Below are 19,705 nucleotides of genomic sequence, written 5' to 3' on the forward strand. Positions count from 1 at the left end.
GGGTCGCACTTGCAGGGCGGCGCGGTGGGCGCGGGCGCCTGGCACGCGGGGAACTGCGCCGCGCTGTCGCAGCACTAACCTTACACTCGCAGACATCATCGCACACTCGCTCCGGATCCAGCACCCGCGCGGGTCGCACTTGCAGGGCGGCGCGGTGGGCGCGGGCGCCTGGCACGCGGGAACTGCGCCGCGCTGTCGCAGCACTAACCTTACACTCGCAGACATCATCGCACTCGCTCCGGATCCAGCACCCGCGCGGGTCGCACTTGCAGGGCGGCGCGGTGGGCGCGGGCGCCTGGCACGCGGGGAACTGCGCCGCGCTGTCGCAGCACTAACCTTACACTCGCAGACATCATCGCACACTCGCTCCGGATCCAGCACCCGCGCGGGTCGCACTTGCAGGGCGGCGCGGTGGGCGCGGGCGCCTGGCACGCGGGGAACTGCGCCGCGCTGTCGCAGCACTAACCTTACACTCGCAGACATCATCGCACACTCGCTCCGGATCCAGCACCCGCGCGGGTCGCACTTGCAGGGCGGCGCGGTGGGCGCGGGCGCCTGGCACGCGGGGAACTGCGCCGCGCTGTCGCAGCACTAACCTTACACTCGCAGACATCATCGCACACTCGCTCCGGATCCAGCACCCGCGCGGGTCGCACTTGCAGGGCGGCGCGGTGGGCGCGGGCGCCTGGCACGCGGGGAACTGCGCCGCGCTGTCGCAGCACTAACCTTACACTCGCAGACATCATCGCACACTCGCTCCGGATCCAGCACCCGCGCGGGTCGCACTTGCAGGGCGGCGCGGTGGGCGCGGGCGCCTGGCACGCGGGGAACTGCGCCGCGCTGTCGCAGCACTAACCTTACACTCGCAGACATCATCGCACACTCGCTCCGGATCCAGCACCCGCGCGGGTCGCACTTGCAGGGCGGCGCGGTGGGCGCGGGCGCCTGGCACGCGGGGAACTGCGCCGCGCTGTCGCAGCACTAACCTTACACTCGCAGACATCATCGCACACTCGCTCCGGATCCAGCACCCGCGCGGGTCGCACTTGCAGGGCGGCGCGGTGGGCGCGGGCGCCTGGCACGCGGGGAACTGCGCCGCGCTGTCGCAGCACTAACCTTACACTCGCAGACATCATCGCACTCGCTCCGGATCCAGCACCCGCGCGGGTCGCACTTGCAGGGCGGCGCGGTGGGCGCGGGCGCCTGGCACGCGGGAACTGCGCCGCGCTGTCGCAGCACTAACCTTACACTCGCAGACATCATCGCACACTCGCTCCGGATCCAGCACCCGCGCGGGTCGCACTTGCAGGGCGGCGCGGTGGGCGCGGGCGCCTGGCACGCGGGAACTGCGCCGCGCTGTCGCAGCACTAACCTTACACTCGCAGACATCATCGCACACTCGCTCCGGATCCAGCACCCGCGCGGGTCGCACTTGCAGGGCGGCGCGGTGGGCGCGGGCGCCTGGCACGCGGGAACTGCGCCGCGCTGTCGCAGCACTAACCTTACACTCGCAGACATCATCGCACACTCGCTCCGGATCCAGCACCCCGCGCGGGTCGCACTTGCAGGGCGGCGCGGTGGGCGCGGGCGCCTGGCACGCGGGGAACTGCGCCGCGCTGTCGCAGCACTAACCTTACACTCGCAGACATCATCGCACACTCGCTCCGGATCCAGCACCCCGCGCGGGTCGCACTTGCAGGGCGGCGCGGTGGGCGCGGGCGCCTGGCACGCGGGGAACTGCGCCGCGCTGTCGCAGCACTAACCTTACACTCGCAGACATCATCGCACACTCGCTCCGGATCCAGCACCCCGCGCGGGTCGCACTTGCAGGGCGGCGCGGTGGGCGCGGGCGCCTGGCACGCGGGGAACTGCGCCGCCGTATCGCACGCATCGCATCGTGCGCCGGTATACCCGGGGAGGCACTCGCATGTCGCTTGACGGAGCTTCTTGTCCCATGCGCACGAGCCTGGAAGGTTTATTTACTTATTTTGTGGACAATTGATGAATAGTAGAACAATCAAATATGTAAGCTGCTTATTTTTTTAATGGATGAGTAAATAAATGCAACTGTATATTGCAACAATAGATACTATCCTCATAAATATGTACACATTGTATTGACATAAGTTTATCACAATCCTTATCATGTTAATAAAGAGGATAGTTGATTGTTATTATTTGAAATGAACACTTTCAACTTACACAAACCAAAATATAATTAAACTCCTACGAGAAATGAAAACTATTACAAATCCTCAATCTTATTAATATCCTTATTATTGAAAAAGTATCTCTATCTGTCTCTCTGGTGTTCACGCTAAAAAAAATATTAAATGCTGAAAAAGAACATTTATCCTGATACAAAAAGTAAGTCCCACAGGACGTGGATAAAACCACAGGGAACAATTACTCCTACAGTAAACTTAGTGAGAAACCAATGATTGTATCTGCAACAGATATCCAATCTTGTCTATAAACATGATAGACACACCGTGACTCACGCTCAGTGAATCATCCATGTAGATTGCAAACTCTGTAATAAAGTCAATACTCGATATGTTTATTTGCTAATATGATAAAGGACTACAAATGTTTGGTGGACAGATTGTGGAATGGATCATCAGATGACTCATCATAGACAATCAGATTGATAGACTTACTGTGCAACTAGCTTGACGTTTCTCACGCACCTGTGATAGATCTAAATGAAATACTAGCCACTTTCCCGCAGTTTTACCCGCGTCCCGTGGAAACTACTATCCGTAAAGGGATAAAAAATAGCCTATGGCACTCAGGTACATTGTAGCTATCTATCAGCGGTTCCAAAGATTACACCCAACCATAAAGTAAATAACCACTAGAGAGCGCACTCGCCAATTTCTTCTAAGAACACGACTCACCACTGCGGGCGGGGGGACGCGGCATAATCCGCGGCTACTATTGGTCAGTTCACGGTCGCTACTAAAGGATCGTACTGATCGTAGCCTTATAGTACGCGCAAAATCACTAACTTTTGGCGAGCGTCGGGGCACTGTATGCGCAGTCAAGTGGTTTTATAGTCTTTGCACCCAACATACAAATTTAAAAAGACTTCTATATAATATTAGTATAGAAAAACTTTTGACTTTGACATAAACGTCAGTTTTCTTAAAACAACTGCTTCATAGGTCTGCATTATATTATAGTAGTATCATAGTGCATTACGTTCAAGTTTCAAAGTAAACAGTTAAGAAAAGCCTTAAGAAACGTTTGGCATAACTTACCATCGGATCCCTGAGGATCACAGTCGCAAGGTAGGCACGGACCATCAGGCAACGCGTTGTAAAACCCAAACAGGCATTTGTCGCAAAGGGGCCCAGCTCGATTCTCCTAAAAAAATAAAAGAAAAAAATACTTAAGAATCTCCTTCTTTTTAGAAAGTTGGTTAATAAAACAGTTTTTTTGACTTATGAAATAGATTGTGATTTTTTCTTGATAAAATATACCGGTCATGCTTCCGATATCTATATTGCAATATTTTCGGCAATTAATCGAAATGAGTCATACCAGGAATATTGTATAATTGAATTCTTTACATCAGATAGTGAGCTTAAACAACTTATTCTTTCTTAAGCCAAGTGCTAATTTATAAGTGAGGTTTTCTGTCGCCAACAACTTATTTCTATTGTTAAGTTTTTATATACCTAGCTGTAATTCTTCAAATAAATAAATAAATTATATCATCAAACATGACCCATATATTTCGTCCTTGGTTAATACGAACCGTGCAATTAACACACAAGATGGCCCCTGTATCGTCATAGGAGCAGGCCCCTCGCTCTCCACACTCGCACTCGCTGCTGCCCTCAGAGCACGGCTCCTGAGGGGCCCAGGCCCCGCCGCTGCAGCACCGCTGGCAGTGGGCCCCGCACGTGCCGTGGACACACTCGCATTTTGCACCCTGGAACAGCATATACCAATACATCAAAGGATATCCTGTCATTGTGATGGGAAAAATTACTGAGTAATAAAAAGGGTAAATCGATTTATTTTTGTATCCACGAGCAGTTAATTTTAAGGTGTTCAAAGGAAAAAAAATGTAGTTAGATAATTCTTTGAACTGCTAAATACTTTTGGTGATTAATATTCTAAGTAGGTTCTTTTAGCTATTATTAAGATGAAGGTAAGTTATGTTCTTCATAACGCAACGCTTTAGAAAGTGGAAGCCCTTCAATTAGACCCAAAAGTTACCGAGATGTAGCTTTCCACAAAGTTTATTGGACATCACAGTCCACACTTATAAAGTCCTCATACAAAATTCCAAGCTTCTAGGCTCAACAGATTTAGTTCAATCAAATCTTCCTGTTGGAAGCGACCTGCATCCAGCGTCTTCCGGCGACCTTTATAAGGTCGTCTGTCCACCTCGTTGGTGGAGGTCCTACGCTGCGCTTGCTAGTCCGCGGTCTCCACTCCAGCACTTTTTTCTTACTTACTTTCGTTAAATTGGTAACAAACCTTAGCATTAACATGGCACTTAGTAGCGTGTCCGTGGCACAGACACCGCGCGGCTATCGTCAACGCCCGCACGGTGTAGTACTGCTGGCGTGCGGGGCCCGCATGCGTAGCGCGGAACGAGAGTCGCACGCGCCGCGCTAGCACTCCCTCGCCTATACCCACGTGCATCTGAAATGAGGTTACAGATTTATTAGTAGCTAAGTAAAAAAACCTTGTGGTAGTTCGCACAAGAAAAAAACGTACTGATTAAAAATACATAAGGAAGTGTAGAGGAAGAATACTCAAGAAAGTATATTAGGGAAGTATATAAGTGAGTACATGAAAAAGAGAAATGAGTATGACGTCACAAATAAATTAAGGTTGTGGGCATGCATAGTGCCCATGGGATGACATGGGGTCATAAAACGTCCATTGTAATTCTTCTGTTAGAGTTAGAACACTCTACAACAATAGGAATGAAAAATCTAAAGTAAACCAGATAAATATTATTTAGCAAAATTGGACTTGTCGGCGAAATGAAAATTAAAGCTCAGATAACTTCAAACAGTTTTGTATACAGTACTCGTAGTAGGAATATGTGATAACAAAAAGGTATACATAAAGCTGTTAATACCTCCCCATTCTCCAACGGTCTCGGGCTAGCAAACTGTGTGGAACAGGCAGGTTTATCAGCTCTGTTGATTCTCTTCGCTGCCCTCGCCTTGCGGCGGCGTCTCTCGGGCCTAAGGTCCCAGAGTTTACGGCAGTGGTCCCTGTCTCCGAAGGCCCGCACCATTCTCCAGTCGTCGCCCTCCTCTGAGGGAGAGACCTCCAGGGACCAGGCCAAGGGGCGGGGAGACGGCCCTGACTTGATGATTACATGAAGTAGCTCCATTTTCTGCAAAAGAAATTGAAGCCTGTTAAACAATAGCTGAAATAAATTTAATGATATTCATTGTTACTCAACTTTTTGAAAAGATAAAGTTTTAAAGTGAGATTATTGTTTAGTGACGACATGACTTCCGAATTCCTTTAGTCTTTGTACTTTGGTCATTTTTTCCTGTAGATACAGATAATACAGTGCTTATTTACTTCGACGACATCAACATATTAACAAGCTTATCGCTTAATACTAAATTAAAATCTCATTACATATCTATAGGCAATAACATGAAAGTCTAACTAGAAAGAAAGTTAATTTTGAGATGATTGGAATAAGGACAGGATGATGATAGGTAAATCCCATCAAAAACATTAAATGTAAAAAAAGCCAATCCTCTACGCAGTTCCTCCACCGTAAAAAGTTTTGAGATCGCATAGAAGCCAAGTCCTGTTCAACTTTATTTGTAATAATAAATCAACATTTTTTGACTATATCAATTAAATAGTTTTGTTCACATTACAATAATATAGACTTGGCCATGAGCACAATAAACTACAAATATAATACAGCATATCTTGGAGAGGTGAAAGTCAAACATGGAGTTTAATATCACAGAATTAAATACATTTAGTTTATTCAATCGTTACTAAATGACAGTCAGTATCATCCATCACTGAACTGCACATGTACTATGGCGGATGTTTAGTCCATGGTGATCTCAAATTCTAAGTCTTTTAAGTCCTTGTCTAAGTTCTTCAGTGCATAATCAGTCCAATCGTAAAATCATGTCCATATAGAATTTATCAATTCAATGGTATACACATATACATTATTACAAGGAACGACTTTTAACTTGTGCTCATGGCCAAGACAATATTATTGTAATATGAACAAAACTATTTAATTGATATAGTCAAAAAATGTTGATTTATTATTACAATTAAAGTTGAACAGGACTTGGCTTCTATGCGATCTCAAAACTTTTTACGGTGGAGGAACTGCGTAGAGGATTGGCTTTTTTTACATTTAATGTTTTTGATGGGATCTAATTTATTTTTTGTAGGTCTCTTTCTTCTCTAAGTATCTCTTTCTTCTATAGTATATAACAAATTAAATTAACTTACATGCAACTAACTAAATATATAACAAACTAAATATGTACACCTAAAATAGCACGTAAACAACATTTTTTAAAAATAAACTAATTATTTTCGAAATTGACGAATTTTTGAATCAAATATCTTTTAGAACAAAAGAGATTTATTTCAGAGGTAGATGGCGCTATCACATGTAATTATTTGTTTTTTTTTTAAAGTACTACCTGATACTAAGCTATGTAACGAAACCATAGCGCGATTTAGACCAGGACAACGCCATCTATCGAGCGAGCATGCAGTATGTATTGCACTGCATTAATATGAAAGATTTTATCATTGTTCATTTCATTTTAACCTAGCTTTTTTATTCATATGTGTATATTTAATACATAATAACAATATACCACACTACGTAACAATAAAACAAATAGTAACATTTTGTACATAGATAAATAACAAAGTTATCAATGCAGTCAAAATTCATACACAATGTTCTTGAAAAACCGCAAATATAAATTTGTTTCCTATTTTTTTATTAAGTTTTAAGGTTTTTATAATTTTCCCTTTATATGCAGCTAGTAACCTATCTTGGTGCCAAATTTGAAGTTTCTAAGTTTGCTAGAAGTACCTTAGACTTTTGATGATCGGTCAGTGAGTGAGTCAGTGACAAAATGGTGTAACTTTGATCGCTCATAACTCGTAAACTATTTATTCAAATGTCTTGTAATTTTGAGACTGAGCTTGTTCTAATACTTACTCTTGGTCATCGAAAACCTAAACTCGTAGCTTTGTTCACATGGAAGTTACAGGGGGCTGAAATAGCCGCGAAACGCTTCGAGAAAAGATGGTACGGCCGTGCCCGCTTTGCTCGAGTCTTGGCTGGGGCACTGCCGTGCCCTCAGATAATAAGACACAAACTTATTTTTCATGTTATCGCTGTTTTCAAAAGACTACAGATTATCACGAAAATGGCCATTAGACATATAATAACTAAAGGTATCGCATAGCTAATTACTAATTTGCAAATAAAACATCAATACTTTTATTTGTTTTCCTGTTAGCTAGGACAATAAATGATCAATAAGCCTCATATTTTGCTATTATTTAATCAAATGTGTGTAAAATCCCTCGCGATACGGTCGATGATAAGATAGGCGACATATTGTAATCTAATCTAGTAGATAACTCGGATGTTTGACGTCCACACTATACTTTTGCTTTCAATAATGTGCCACAGGTGGCTTCAAGTTAAGTAGCACGTAGACCATAAGGAAACATGATAAAAATCTTAGGTATTGTATGGAAATAACTCAAATTATATGGCCAAAAACGTAACATATTTAAGAACACTTGGGCTATCGAGACTAATCCAACGATATCCGTATCGTAATCGGTTAGACAGTTTCGAAAGAATATTACATACATAGCAACCCTCCTTGGCAGTCAGGTAAAATACCATAGTGGTAGTTAGTAATACGCATTGTTTGTAACTTTGCTGTTTATCTAAGCGATAGTGACTATGATGCAATGTGGGTATATCACTGACCTATGAATATTATCATCGCTATTGGAATTGCAAGATAGTAGTAGTTTTAGTAGAGTATTGGTCACTACACTAGGGGGTCCTTCAAACTAGAATATAATCAGGAGTAGATCGATTGATCATTCTGATAGAACCAAGTGCCAAGTGGCAAAACTTCAGACAAATCCACCATCAGATCAGTGCAGTAAACAAAGCAAAGGGAAATTCAGAAAAAAATATAATTGACAAGACCACATACTTACGAAGGAAAGATAGCGGACATGACATAAGGAAGGCAGGTCTAGGTCAGTTACTAGAAGTATCGAAGGAACCCGAATGGTTTCTTGACAACGAAAGATTGGTCTTAATTGATTGGTGATTTTATTTTGGAAATAATGAAGAAGACGTGGAAAGGCGGAGGCTCCTCGACCGCCGAACTCCCGCTTTTTGATGCGTTACTTTCTTAGGAGTTTTTGCGTTATTACATCTCCGCTAACCATTTTGTTCCCCCTGGACAAGACTGACTCAGGGTCAACGACCAGCGATTAATCCTGGAAATAATTACGGTAAACGGCTTCTGAAACCTCAACACCACTTTCCATAGCTTTAAGGAAAAATACTGCGGATCATTAGCGACATTTTTGACGACATCCACGGCAACAAACATTTCAGAGAACAAAAAGTGCAGCGTTGGGTGCGCCTGCGCCTCATTAGCGAACCCTTACATGGCAACACCGACCGCTGCCGGTAGCGTCATTGCACAATTAACGAGACGTTTTTCTAATTAGTCTTTATTACATCCAGGTATAATAACACTGATATCTTTCTTTAATGGACCCGTTTGCCTTAATAAGCAGCAGTTTAGAAATATCTTGCTTTCTTGCTGTTTGCAAAAGAAAAGTTCATTTTCAGGGAGTGTTTGTAAGCGAGTTTAGAGGAGTCTTTGTAACATAAGCTTCGTGCCTCTTTCTCCGAATGGGACAAGCTATCGCCGCACCTAATCCTGCACCCGACTGAAAATCTGCCGGCAAAGCGTTATCGAGAAGCAAATATCCAGAAGATATAAACAACTTTGATATTTATACCCAAATGGGAGATCAGGTAGTGTCGGTAGGAGTCTTTAATGTAAATGTTGCGTGTATCCTTAATGGACTGAATGTATTAGGATAGAACCTAAGTTCTTATGTAGGTATTGTGTATGTATGTATATACATATATGTTGTGCGTGAACATAATAAATTAATAAACAGGACTACCAGCATATATAGAGGTACATATTTGACATTGGTCTTGAGATGTATGTAACGAAGAAGGTCACTCTAAGCTTTTGGCACGGTCACCGATTTCTGGTCAACAATATTTTTCGATATTTGTTTATTTACTGTTCAGCAGTTATCAGGCCTAAGCAGTATTTAATAACTTAACTACCAAAGACAATGGGTGCTTGAAAACTAATCATAAGACTACAGCAGTGACCCAGTTCTGTTTGTTTGCTTCAACGATTTGCAACGAGATAACACACGATAAAATGTTCCTTTACATTAATTTCCAAATATTTTTTTGTTTATCTTAGCTTCAGATACTGGCCGCAGTTGTTTCAAGATCTTTTAGAATTTATCATTTAAGAAGGTGGTTTTATTTTTTACTGAAATATTTCTCCGTGACATTTCATTTAAGTTGTCTGAAACGGGCTTGGAGTGTTGGCTTCGGTACTCCATTCGCTTATTAATTTTCAGGAGAAATTACAGATATTTCTAATTTAGGAGCAGTTAGAGAAATTCAGATTTCAAACCAGGTCTGATTCTTCTTAAACATTTAAATATTTAAAGGTGGTATTTTCCTTATCAAAATCATATTCGCGGTATAATTCATAATCTATTTTTGTAAAACCATTATCTCCTAATATAGCAACAAAAGATAAGAAGATAATGTATGTAAGGCTTTTGCCATCAAAACTATTTCTCTTTCGTCAGTGTCCGTGAGGACATCCGAAAGGCATGCCACCAACACAACACATCCTGTAACAAGCGGATCTCTACTAATCAACTTAATAACTAAACAGATAACAACTATAAAAAAGACGCTGTATTCAATAAATCGCAAAACAGTGTCAAAATTATCCAATAAAAAATATATCAGATACCTTTTGTGTGATAACGTAATCTGTGACGATAAGAGCTTGGGCTCAGTGACTCGCTATACGCGCGCAAAAGCGGTACACTCAACCATGTCGGAGAAGGAGCTTGCCAGGAGAGAGGCAGAACTAAGTGACATTAGAGTGGAAGCTGTGAGGAACCAACAGAGAAGGAACACACACGCAGCAGTGCCGACAGTAGACAGTGCCTATGAAGGACGCACGAAGGGTTTGCCGAAGGTTTCGAGCCGGTCCAATGACTTCGTCTACGTCAACAGGGCGTACGTCGGAAGCCTGAACAGTGTTAACGAGCCGAGGGGGGCGCATGAGCCGATTACTGGGTATGTTTGTGTAGGGTTTTTATTATGCTAATGATACGGGTGCAGGTATTTGGTTTCGCTCATAGAGAACTTCATGTATCGGGATAAAAGGGACATTGTAGACTTCAGGTTTTCTACTCACTTTCATAACGATTTACATCGACAACGATCTAAATCTATTCAGCAGTGTGTGCGTAAAAACTTAACCGACATACAGACAGACCGAGTTGCATAGACATTAACGTAAGGAGTGAATTGAACCTGTCTCCCCGATGTTTGTCATCCACCGTTTTAACTATAGTAAAAATACTCTTTAAACTTCATTGAAATACAATTGTTATCAAGGAAACTTCTAGTGTTAAAACGCATATTTTGAACACTCTTATCTTCGTGATATATATTTTTGATCGGCTTAGCTACGTCGTCAGTCTGAGTGGGATTTTCTTTATTATATAAATTTTCGTTAACTTCTGACGTATGTTTGCTACAAATATTGTTGTAAAAACCATTATCTCAAGCACTCTTATGCAGTATGAATGAGTAAACTATGCATTACTTCTAGGGCTTTCAATACCGGTATTACGGGATCCCGTAATACCGTGATCACGGATATATTTTGGTCTTTTTTCAATACCGGTATTGACGAGCCAATACCGTGATTACGGTATTATAATCTTTTTATAATTTTAACTAGCTTTTGCCAGCGGTTTCACCCGCATCCCGTGGGAACTACATCCCGTACCGGGATAAAAAGTAGCCGATAGCCTTCCTCGATAAATGGGCTATCTAACACTGAAATAAATTTTCAAATCGGACCAGTAGTTCCTGAGATTAGCGCGTTCAAACAAACAAACAAATAAACAAACAAACTCTTCAGCTTTATAATATTAGTATAGATTATTGCGGTTGGTTGTGCTCTGTTGTAATGCCATCCTCGCCAGGGGCTTTTCCATTTTTGAGCTGTCTCAGAGCGATCTTGATTTCGCCACTGCTGACTTCTGGCAGGTCTTCGGTGAAATGGCGTGTTAATGTGGCTCTACAATCCTCATTTCCGGGATCAGGTCGAGATGCATGCGATGCGTATAACCGGCCATAGAAATTTTCCACTTCCGAAAGGACTGCCGTCACCGAAGAAATGACTTCTCCACTTGTTGTGGTCAGCTTCGTCAAGTAGCTTCTTCCAAGAGATTGTACGATCACTTTTGACCCCCGATTCAGCTCAATTGCTCTTTCAATGTCTAGAGTATTGGAGCACCGGAGGTCGCGTCGTACGTGCTTGTTGATCTCTTGGTTTATAGCCCGCTTAGCTGACGAAGTGACAGGCGGGTTTTCACGTCGTTTCTTCATAAGCCCTAATGTCTTTTCCGAAAGATTAGATTTCTTGCCCTTACGCTGCATATTACAGAATCTCGAACCTTCTTCCCTGAAGATCCGAACCACATAATCGTGGTTCTGGTTAACGTCTGTTGTGGTTTCCAGGGCGGCAAATCGGTTCTCCAAATTTGACTGGAACGTTTCAGATCCTGAAATGGTTTGGAGCAGTGTTGATCGGAGCCTGGCCTTCATCAGACGGAAACGTTCGGCCTTGAAGTTGATATTCAGAGAGCCTCGGACAAGTCGGTGACTATTGATCACGGAGACGTCTCTGACTATGTGCTTCTTGTTCGTCATGATGAAGTCAATCTCATTTTTAGTCATAGTGTCGGAGCTATGATTGGACGCTTTTTGAAACTATAGGATTGTGTTTTAAAAGTTTTAATCGATCGATCGAAAATTAAACTCCGATTTTGAATTAGACGAATTCGATTTGACAATATTAATAAATATTTACAACAGACTTTACTTACAGCCTTTTTGTAGTCAAAGTAACTGTATTAGAAATTTGAAAACGGGATGCCAATTTACTAAAAGCGGATATTGCGCTAAAATTTATGTTGACGAAATTAGATGGTCAAGCTAATGACTTGAGCCAAAATCATGCAAAACCACTTCGAAGACGCATAAAGGAGCGACGAATTTTAATATCCGGAGTATTGCAATATTTGCATGACCGACAATACCGTGATCACGTGATCACGGTATTGAAATTTCTAATACCGGTATTGATACCGCTATTGAAAAAATCCGGTATTTGAAAGCCCTAATTACTTCATGTATGTACCGGTATATTTGTTAGTAAACCCTCGATCAAGGGCGGATCCAGCTTCGGGGCCAGGGGGGGGTCACACAGTCGTGTTCAAGTCACAAAAAATATTAATTATTGATCTATAAATATTAATCATGAAGCAAGAGCACATTTGGTTTTATATAAATAATAGTATATTATAGCGTATACTTCTTATAATATAAAAAGTAGACACAGTATAAATACGAAAAGTGCGAGCGCAGCGAGCGCGACATGTTTACGAAAGTTAAGAAAAGTGTTTTCTACAAAAATGGCCCGAGCGGAGTGAGTGCAAGTGTCTTGGACATATTAATAGGCGCGAAATTTAAAAAAGGGCGAGTGAAGCGAGCGTGAAAATTTTTTTTTTAGTTCGAGGACTAAAAATAAATGAAAGCGCTTTCTTGCAGATATGACAAGTAGGTAGGAGACACACGCGACATATCAAACAGAAAAGCGCGAGCGAAGCGAGCGCGAAAATTTTTATTCTGGTCAAGGACTATGGTTTAAAAAAAAGTGTTTTTATGTAGAAAATAGTCCGAGCTGAGCGAACGTAATTTATTGGAAATAGTTGCTTCGAAATTTTAAAAAGCGCGAGCGAAGCGAGCGCGAAAATTTTTATTCAGTTCGAGGAATAAAAGTAGATGAAAGCGCTTTCTTGCTATATAACAAGTATACACACAAATACAAGAAAGCGCGATCGAAGCAAGCGCGAAAATTTTTTCAGGTTTAAGACGACCATGGGGCTAACCGACCGTGTGTGAAAAAGGAGTCCCGACATTATTTATTTTATTTATTTATTTATTAAGACTAAACTTTTAAAAAGTATTGTGTACCTACGCAGAAAAGGGCGCGTACTTTGTATGTTTTTTTTATTGCGGCAACAGTAAAACATTTTCTGTAAAAAATTCAATTGTCTTACTATAGGTAAGGGTTCATGAGATACAGCATGTAGACGACCCGGACAGCGGAAGCGGATTCTTAGTAACAGGGTAGGGTCAGCAAAACTACTCTACCTCTCTCTATCTGTGTACCTATTCACTCGGAATAAAAATTATCTTATACTTATTATGTATACGATGTTTTATGTTTTTGTTCAATGGAACAAAAACATAAAACATCGTGTTTAACTATTTCAATTAGTGGTCCACCTAGGTCCTGGACCTGGCCCAGGGGGGGGTCATGACCTTGTGACCTACCCCCTGGATCCGCCGTTGCCCTCGATTGTAGAACGTATAGAGGCCCCAGGGTTAGGGCTGCCATCCGTCCGGGTTTCCCCGGATTTGTCCTCGTTTGGAGGCCGTCCGGGGGCCGTCCGGGCGGGGTTTCAAGAAGTGTCCGGGGAAAACCCGGACATTTTTCACAGGGCCGTCTTAACTTATGATGCAGGGTATGCAAATTTCAGAGGACGATCACTCGATTTGAGAGGATAAGAAGTCAAATAGGTTGCAATAACAATCGTTAAATCCACCAACCAAGCCAATTCCTAGCCTGCCTCGCCTTCATCAACTACGAGTTGAAAACATAAGATTGCTTGCCTTGTAGTAGTTGAAGTTTAACCTCGTAAAATTACAAATAAACAAGCATTTGCTGGAGAAGTCGAAGCGTCCCAAAAGTAAAAATTTTCGCGCTCGCTTCGCTCGCGGCTTTTTCCCTTAACACTGTTTTTTTTTACGTTAAGCTATTTAAATATCCCAATATTCAAAAAATTTTGCGCTCGCTTCGCTTGCGGCTTCTTCACTTTGCGGATTTATTTTATTATAGAAGTTTAGGTGCTTTAGTGACCCAAAACTCAAAAATTTTCGCGCTCGCTGCGCTCGCGGTAACTTCACTTTCCAGTTCTCTGTATTTTTCAATTTTTTTTGTCTAACCTATCAAAAAGGTAGCGCCGGTTTAAAGAACAACTAACAAGAAGGTAACTCCTAGTTTCCATATGAGCTTCGAAATACATTAAGTCACAATCTTTCAAAACTGCCCTGACTTTTCATGTAAGGAAGCACCTCATTGAATTTAAGTATATGGTAATATTAAAAATTAAGTCTAGATTTGTTAAAAAATAAATCGGACACGTCCGGGGAAAAAATGAGATTTACGCCAAATGTCCGGGTTTTTTTTTATGTTTGTCCGGGTTTGGCGAAATTCGAAATGGCAGCCCTACCCAGGGTGTAACAGGCGGTTGGTGTACCTAGATAAACTTCTGGGATTGAACTTAATGAGATTGACTGAACGATTGAAGAGGAATGAGCGGAAAATTTAAGAATGGTACTGAGATTACATTGCGCAAACGCCAATTAAATTGCACGGAGAAAGTTTTATGTTATCCATCCTTTATTTATCCTTTAAATAATTGTTGTATTTTTAGTGTTGGCAACATCAGTCTTTAAGCTCTAGGTGCGAGAGAGTCAGATGTACTTGAAACTGCAATGTACAGAAACAAAATTTAAAAAACGACTGAAATAAAAATTTATAACGCTTTGTTTGATTTTAGGCAAGTTTTTAGTTGTTCTGAAACCAGCCAAATATCTGATCGTAGTTATATGCGTACTACCATTGATTTGCATACTAATTTATGAGCCCTTACAAACTGTCGTCTGTCTAAAAGTTTGCAGGGTGCTCTTACCTAAGTATTCAATAAATAATCTGTCTTATAATAATATCTTCAGATTATTCTATCAAGATTATTTACGTCGTATACATATTTATCTGACACGTAACATAATTGGTTGTGACTCAAATTAATTATGCATTGTCTGTTATCAAAGACAAAATAAGCGGATTAGGGAAATTGTTGCTATAACAAATTAAACTCTAACGATAGGGGTTTCTTAAACTTGGGAAATATGCTTCAAGTTTATTCCGCGGATGTTTTAGAAACTGAAAATGAAGATTTAGAAAAAGAACATGAACTTAGATATGTATCTGTGGAGAGGGAAGCTAGAAAGGATGGATGGAATGTGTGCGAGATGATATTATGGTTAGAAAGAAGATTTCGTGTGAGATAAAGAAGTGCGGAAGAAGAAAACAAATGATTTGGAATAAGAGAAGCTTTCTTATAATATTTAATTTTAGGCAGTTACACAATTGAAACGTAATAGACAAATAAAAGCGATTTCTTCTCACAAATTCGAAAACCATCAATTACTTACTATATTTTTATTACTGGTGAATTCGTTTCTCCAAAAAATAGGTTGTACAAATACAATACAATCATTTGACAAATATGAAACAGGTCAATATCTATGATACTAAAATTACGTATGACTAATACGATGTACATATGCTTATCGATTAGTTAGGAGATAAAGTAACCGCAAAACAACCAATTCGCAATATGCTGTAACTGGCAGGAAATATATCAACTTTTGCAGTAGTCAAAAGTCATTCGCATATATTTAATGATTTAAGTTGAACGGGAATAAATGAAATCAACCTTTTTCATAAACAAGTGCTCAAAAGTCGGCTAACGAGGTTGATACCTAATAATTGTACGTGTTCAAGTAAGAAAGAGTCACATAAGACCATTAGTATTTGCGATTACTTAAAAATTGTTTAGAGCCCCCGCGACTGCAAACTTTTTGCCTCAAATTCACCGACAACATTTCATTGAACAAGTAATTACTTTGAAATTGAACGTTGTTTTAAAACAATAGTTTGATGGTGCTATCAGACCGACTAAAAAGTAAAGATATTGAAGGATATTGAATTACCTCCAAATCTTAACAGCTGAAGGGCATTCAAACCATCTCATTAGAACATACGATACATGTAATCTTAAAGATGCAAAGGGTGCGACTGTTTATTGCTTGGAAAATAACAGAAATATTGCGCTAGACTTTTTTGTTATTGAGAAATTGTTCCCGTTAGATTTGTAAATGTGGCCTATGTATGTTATCTATCGGTTCAAAGACAATGCATTACAGGTGGACGCCCTGTCTGATATCAGGCTTACTATATGTCTGATAAGATTGCCCCTTTATTTGTTTATGCGCCAAATTCCAGTAGTACTTCCCCTAAAACGAAATTTAAAAAAAAACAGTATCTAATGCATTATTTAGGAAGATCATGGAGACTTGGAAATCACTGTTGTACCCAGCATCAAGGGTCAAAGATGTTATCTTGATTTTTAAATATAACAGCTAGCTAGCTAGCCCGCATGCCAGCAAGGGAGTTGATTGACGCTCGCTCCTTATAATTTTCTAAGTTTCCATCTACGTCCAAAATTCAGTACCTTTCTCAGACAACCCAAATACCCGTTTCTGTATTTAATCAGACTTAATATTACCTCGTCTAACCCCAAATATTTTCATTTCCAGGGTCTACCGCGAGCAGTACTGGGCCTGTTCCAAATGGTCTTTCGCGAAGAAAGGTCTGGCCATCGCTGTGGGAGTTCTCCTAGGCGGTGTGATCGGGCTAGCCGTTACCCTGATCATCAAGGAAAAGTCTGCAGAAGAGATTATTGGAGGCATCTTCATGGCGTCAGCACCTGACTAGTGAATCGATGAACTGTTTGTTGGAGCCCTGTGGCCTATTGGTGGAAGATAGTGATCTAGTACTATATGTATATGGACTTGAATGACGTTACGGCGAACGCCATCGTCTCCATTTTGAACGTGAACTTTTTCATTTGTGATAATGACTTAAGTTATAAATATAACATTAAGATTAGCTTGATTTTTTTAAACGAGATGTTACTTAGAATTGGTTATAGCTTTCAGATCATCTAATGCTTAGATTTTTTCAAGAAAATCAAAGATATTGGAATGGGTTGATTTTGGACTGACATTTAATTTTAAGTCTGTCGTGCATTTTAAATAATCTTCGGATTATTCAAAATACTTATCTTAATAAGTATTTACAGGTATTTTATATCGGCGACTTCTAGAAAGTGATCGAAATGTGTAGACAGTCTTAAAATATAATTTTGACCAGTATTGTTAATTCTTGGTAAATCGTATTCCAGCAAAATATGAAGAGGGATTTATGTAAAATTAGCTTACAAATAAGGCAACCGATTATTTTTTACAAAACTGGCAGTCCCAGTTTTGTAAAAAACCTTCAGAACTCATCATCATTTAAATTTTGCCACTAGCTCCACCTAAATTATGTCACGATCTAAGCAAAACATAGATAGTTTATAGAAATCCGCAGGAAAGCAGTTAGAGACTGCTTTCCTGCGGGCGATAAATTAAATTCCGCAATATTGCAAATTATGCACCCTACCAAGTCAATTAAATAGCCAAATTAGAATTATTACGCATTTCTGTAGGATTAAATGGAAGATTCCCCAAGACATTTGAGCTGTAAGGTCGGACTAATGAATACAAATATGTATGTAAGTAAGTAAACATAGATAGGTACATGGTATTTTTTAATTTACCAATAAGGTAAAGGTACATACAAATGTATCGTATTCAATTAGGTATTAAGTTGGGTAAGGTGTGTTTGTATATATGTATACTTATTGGTTGATTTTAGATTTACATAGATGGACTGATTGAAATTCGTATTATACATACATATATTGATAGTCACATCTAATAGTTAACAATTATGTAAAAGCTTTATGAGTATTTGAAATGAGTTTGTAGGTACGTCATTATAAGTAAGGCTGTATGTACATTTTGTAAATAAACTATCAGATTCAACCTATTTCTGTTGTCTTTCATTGATATCAATTTCTTTATGAAATAATCCACGAAATATCATTTTTGCTTTCACACTAAAACAGGATTATGTTGATAGTTTATATGGACAGATAATTTTTATGGAGATAGATTCCAGCCGATGTTATTGGTTAAGCAAGAAAAATATGGAAAATGGAACCAGTTAAATAAAAAAAGCGTCTGTTGATATCGAATCCATATTAGCCGTGATAACGATTGATAAACAGGAGGCTTAGCGAACACTTCACATGAGAATATATACGTATTTGGCTGCAAGCGTAAATAATGTCAAGATTATTTATAGAAAGTTATGCGATGAAATCCAATAAGTAAGTGAAAAGTTTGTAGGTATTATGTCCTTTGGGCTCTCCAATACTTTTATCTACAGACCAAAGAGCGAAGCTACTGCCAAAATTTATTATTGAAGATACTTTAATATAGGTATCCCTCTTTAAACAGTCGTGTTTTGAAAATAGAAAAATATTTACCTAAAGGTCGCGAAACGCAAACTATGATACTAATTATGTAACTAGATGGATAATGTGTTATCATTGTTTTCATGTATGAAGCATTTCTTAAGGCTTACATAACAAAACATATAGGCAAATCCATACTGTAATATGTAGGCAAACTAGCGGCCGACTTAAAGTTTGCAGTGTGCTCTAAAACTTAAAATATCTAGGGGTGAAATTAAAGAGCTTTTTTTTGTTTGAACGGCCGCATCCGTGGTTTATTTATGGAGGTGGCTAGCTATGACTTATACCGTGGCGCTGCCTGCTTCCATTACGTTGTCGGCGCCGCGATAACCAGGAGATAGTGATCGCAACCATTATGTGGGCATTCGCGTCTTTTGTTAGACCACTTAAGTGTTGTCTGATGAAAACTCTACTGGTTAGATAGTTCGTTTCGTCGATAATTAATAGTGCGACCAAGTTGGTTTAGGATGGACCTGACTCATACTATCCTCGTTCCTATATTTATGTACCTAGGTGATGATTTTTCCTACACTTTACCAATTAGGCTGACTACATTCTATAGGAACAGTACGTAAGTTAAGTTTGATTTGGTAATTAACAAAAAATAATAAAAACATCGGAATTGAAAAACTCCTCCTTTAGGGAAATCTGTTAATTAGTTTGATACAACGAAATATAATTGCTTATTTCTGGCTTCACCAATCAGGTGTTTCGTCCCAGCCCCGAATCCAAAACCGAACAATTCAACAACATTTTCAAGCACTACCTAGTCAATCACACACTCTTAAGACTCTCTCAAAATACCTTCATTTTCTGGCAACATTATCCCATATAATTATAAAAGAAACATAAAAATATAGAGAGAAAGAAAGTCTATGTAGGTATAATGTGCCAATGAAACGCATCCGCATGTCATATCCACTTAGCTACCTACCGGCGCAGCGTGGCCTACGGTCGGCGCCCGCGCATCGCCCTC

The 19,705-nt window shown here is 40.6% G+C and overlaps 2 protein-coding genes across 2 annotated transcripts in view; one reads left to right on the plus strand and one right to left on the minus strand.

Moving 5' to 3' along the window:
* The window catches only part of Wb (wing blister), a 163,791-nt gene that overhangs the window by 107,297 nt on the left and 36,789 nt on the right, over positions 1-19,705 (minus strand). Inside the window, exons 4-8 of the mRNA XM_064035090.1 lie at positions 5,108-5,371; positions 4,495-4,662; positions 3,764-3,940; positions 3,264-3,369; positions 1,764-1,966 (exon numbers count right to left, since the gene is read on the minus strand). Of these exons, the coding sequence (XP_063891160.1) occupies positions 1,764-1,966; positions 3,264-3,369; positions 3,764-3,940; positions 4,495-4,662; positions 5,108-5,371 (918 nt within the window). The remainder of the gene's footprint in view (positions 1-1,763; positions 1,967-3,263; positions 3,370-3,763; positions 3,941-4,494; positions 4,663-5,107; positions 5,372-19,705) is intronic.
* LOC110376981 (uncharacterized) lies at positions 10,047-18,239 on the plus strand. Its single transcript, XM_021335652.3, has 2 exons — positions 10,047-10,450; positions 16,904-18,239. The coding sequence occupies exons 1-2, from the start codon at positions 10,203-10,205 to the stop codon at positions 17,079-17,081; spliced, it is 426 nt and encodes a 141-aa protein (XP_021191327.3). The 5' UTR covers positions 10,047-10,202; the 3' UTR covers positions 17,082-18,239.

Source organism: Helicoverpa armigera, chromosome 6 (assembly GCF_030705265.1).
Source record: "Helicoverpa armigera isolate CAAS_96S chromosome 6, ASM3070526v1, whole genome shotgun sequence".
Taxonomy (NCBI): domain Eukaryota; kingdom Metazoa; phylum Arthropoda; class Insecta; order Lepidoptera; family Noctuidae; genus Helicoverpa; species Helicoverpa armigera.

Coding starts and splice junctions, on each gene's coding strand:
- LOC110376981 (XM_021335652.3), top strand. CDS start 10,203: ATGTCGGAGAAGGAGCTTGCCAGGAGAGAGGCAGAACTAAGTGACATT. Junction 10,451..16,903: donor GCGCATGAGCCGATTACTGG/GTATGTTTGTGT, acceptor TTTCATTTCCAG/GGTCTACCGCGAGCAGTACT.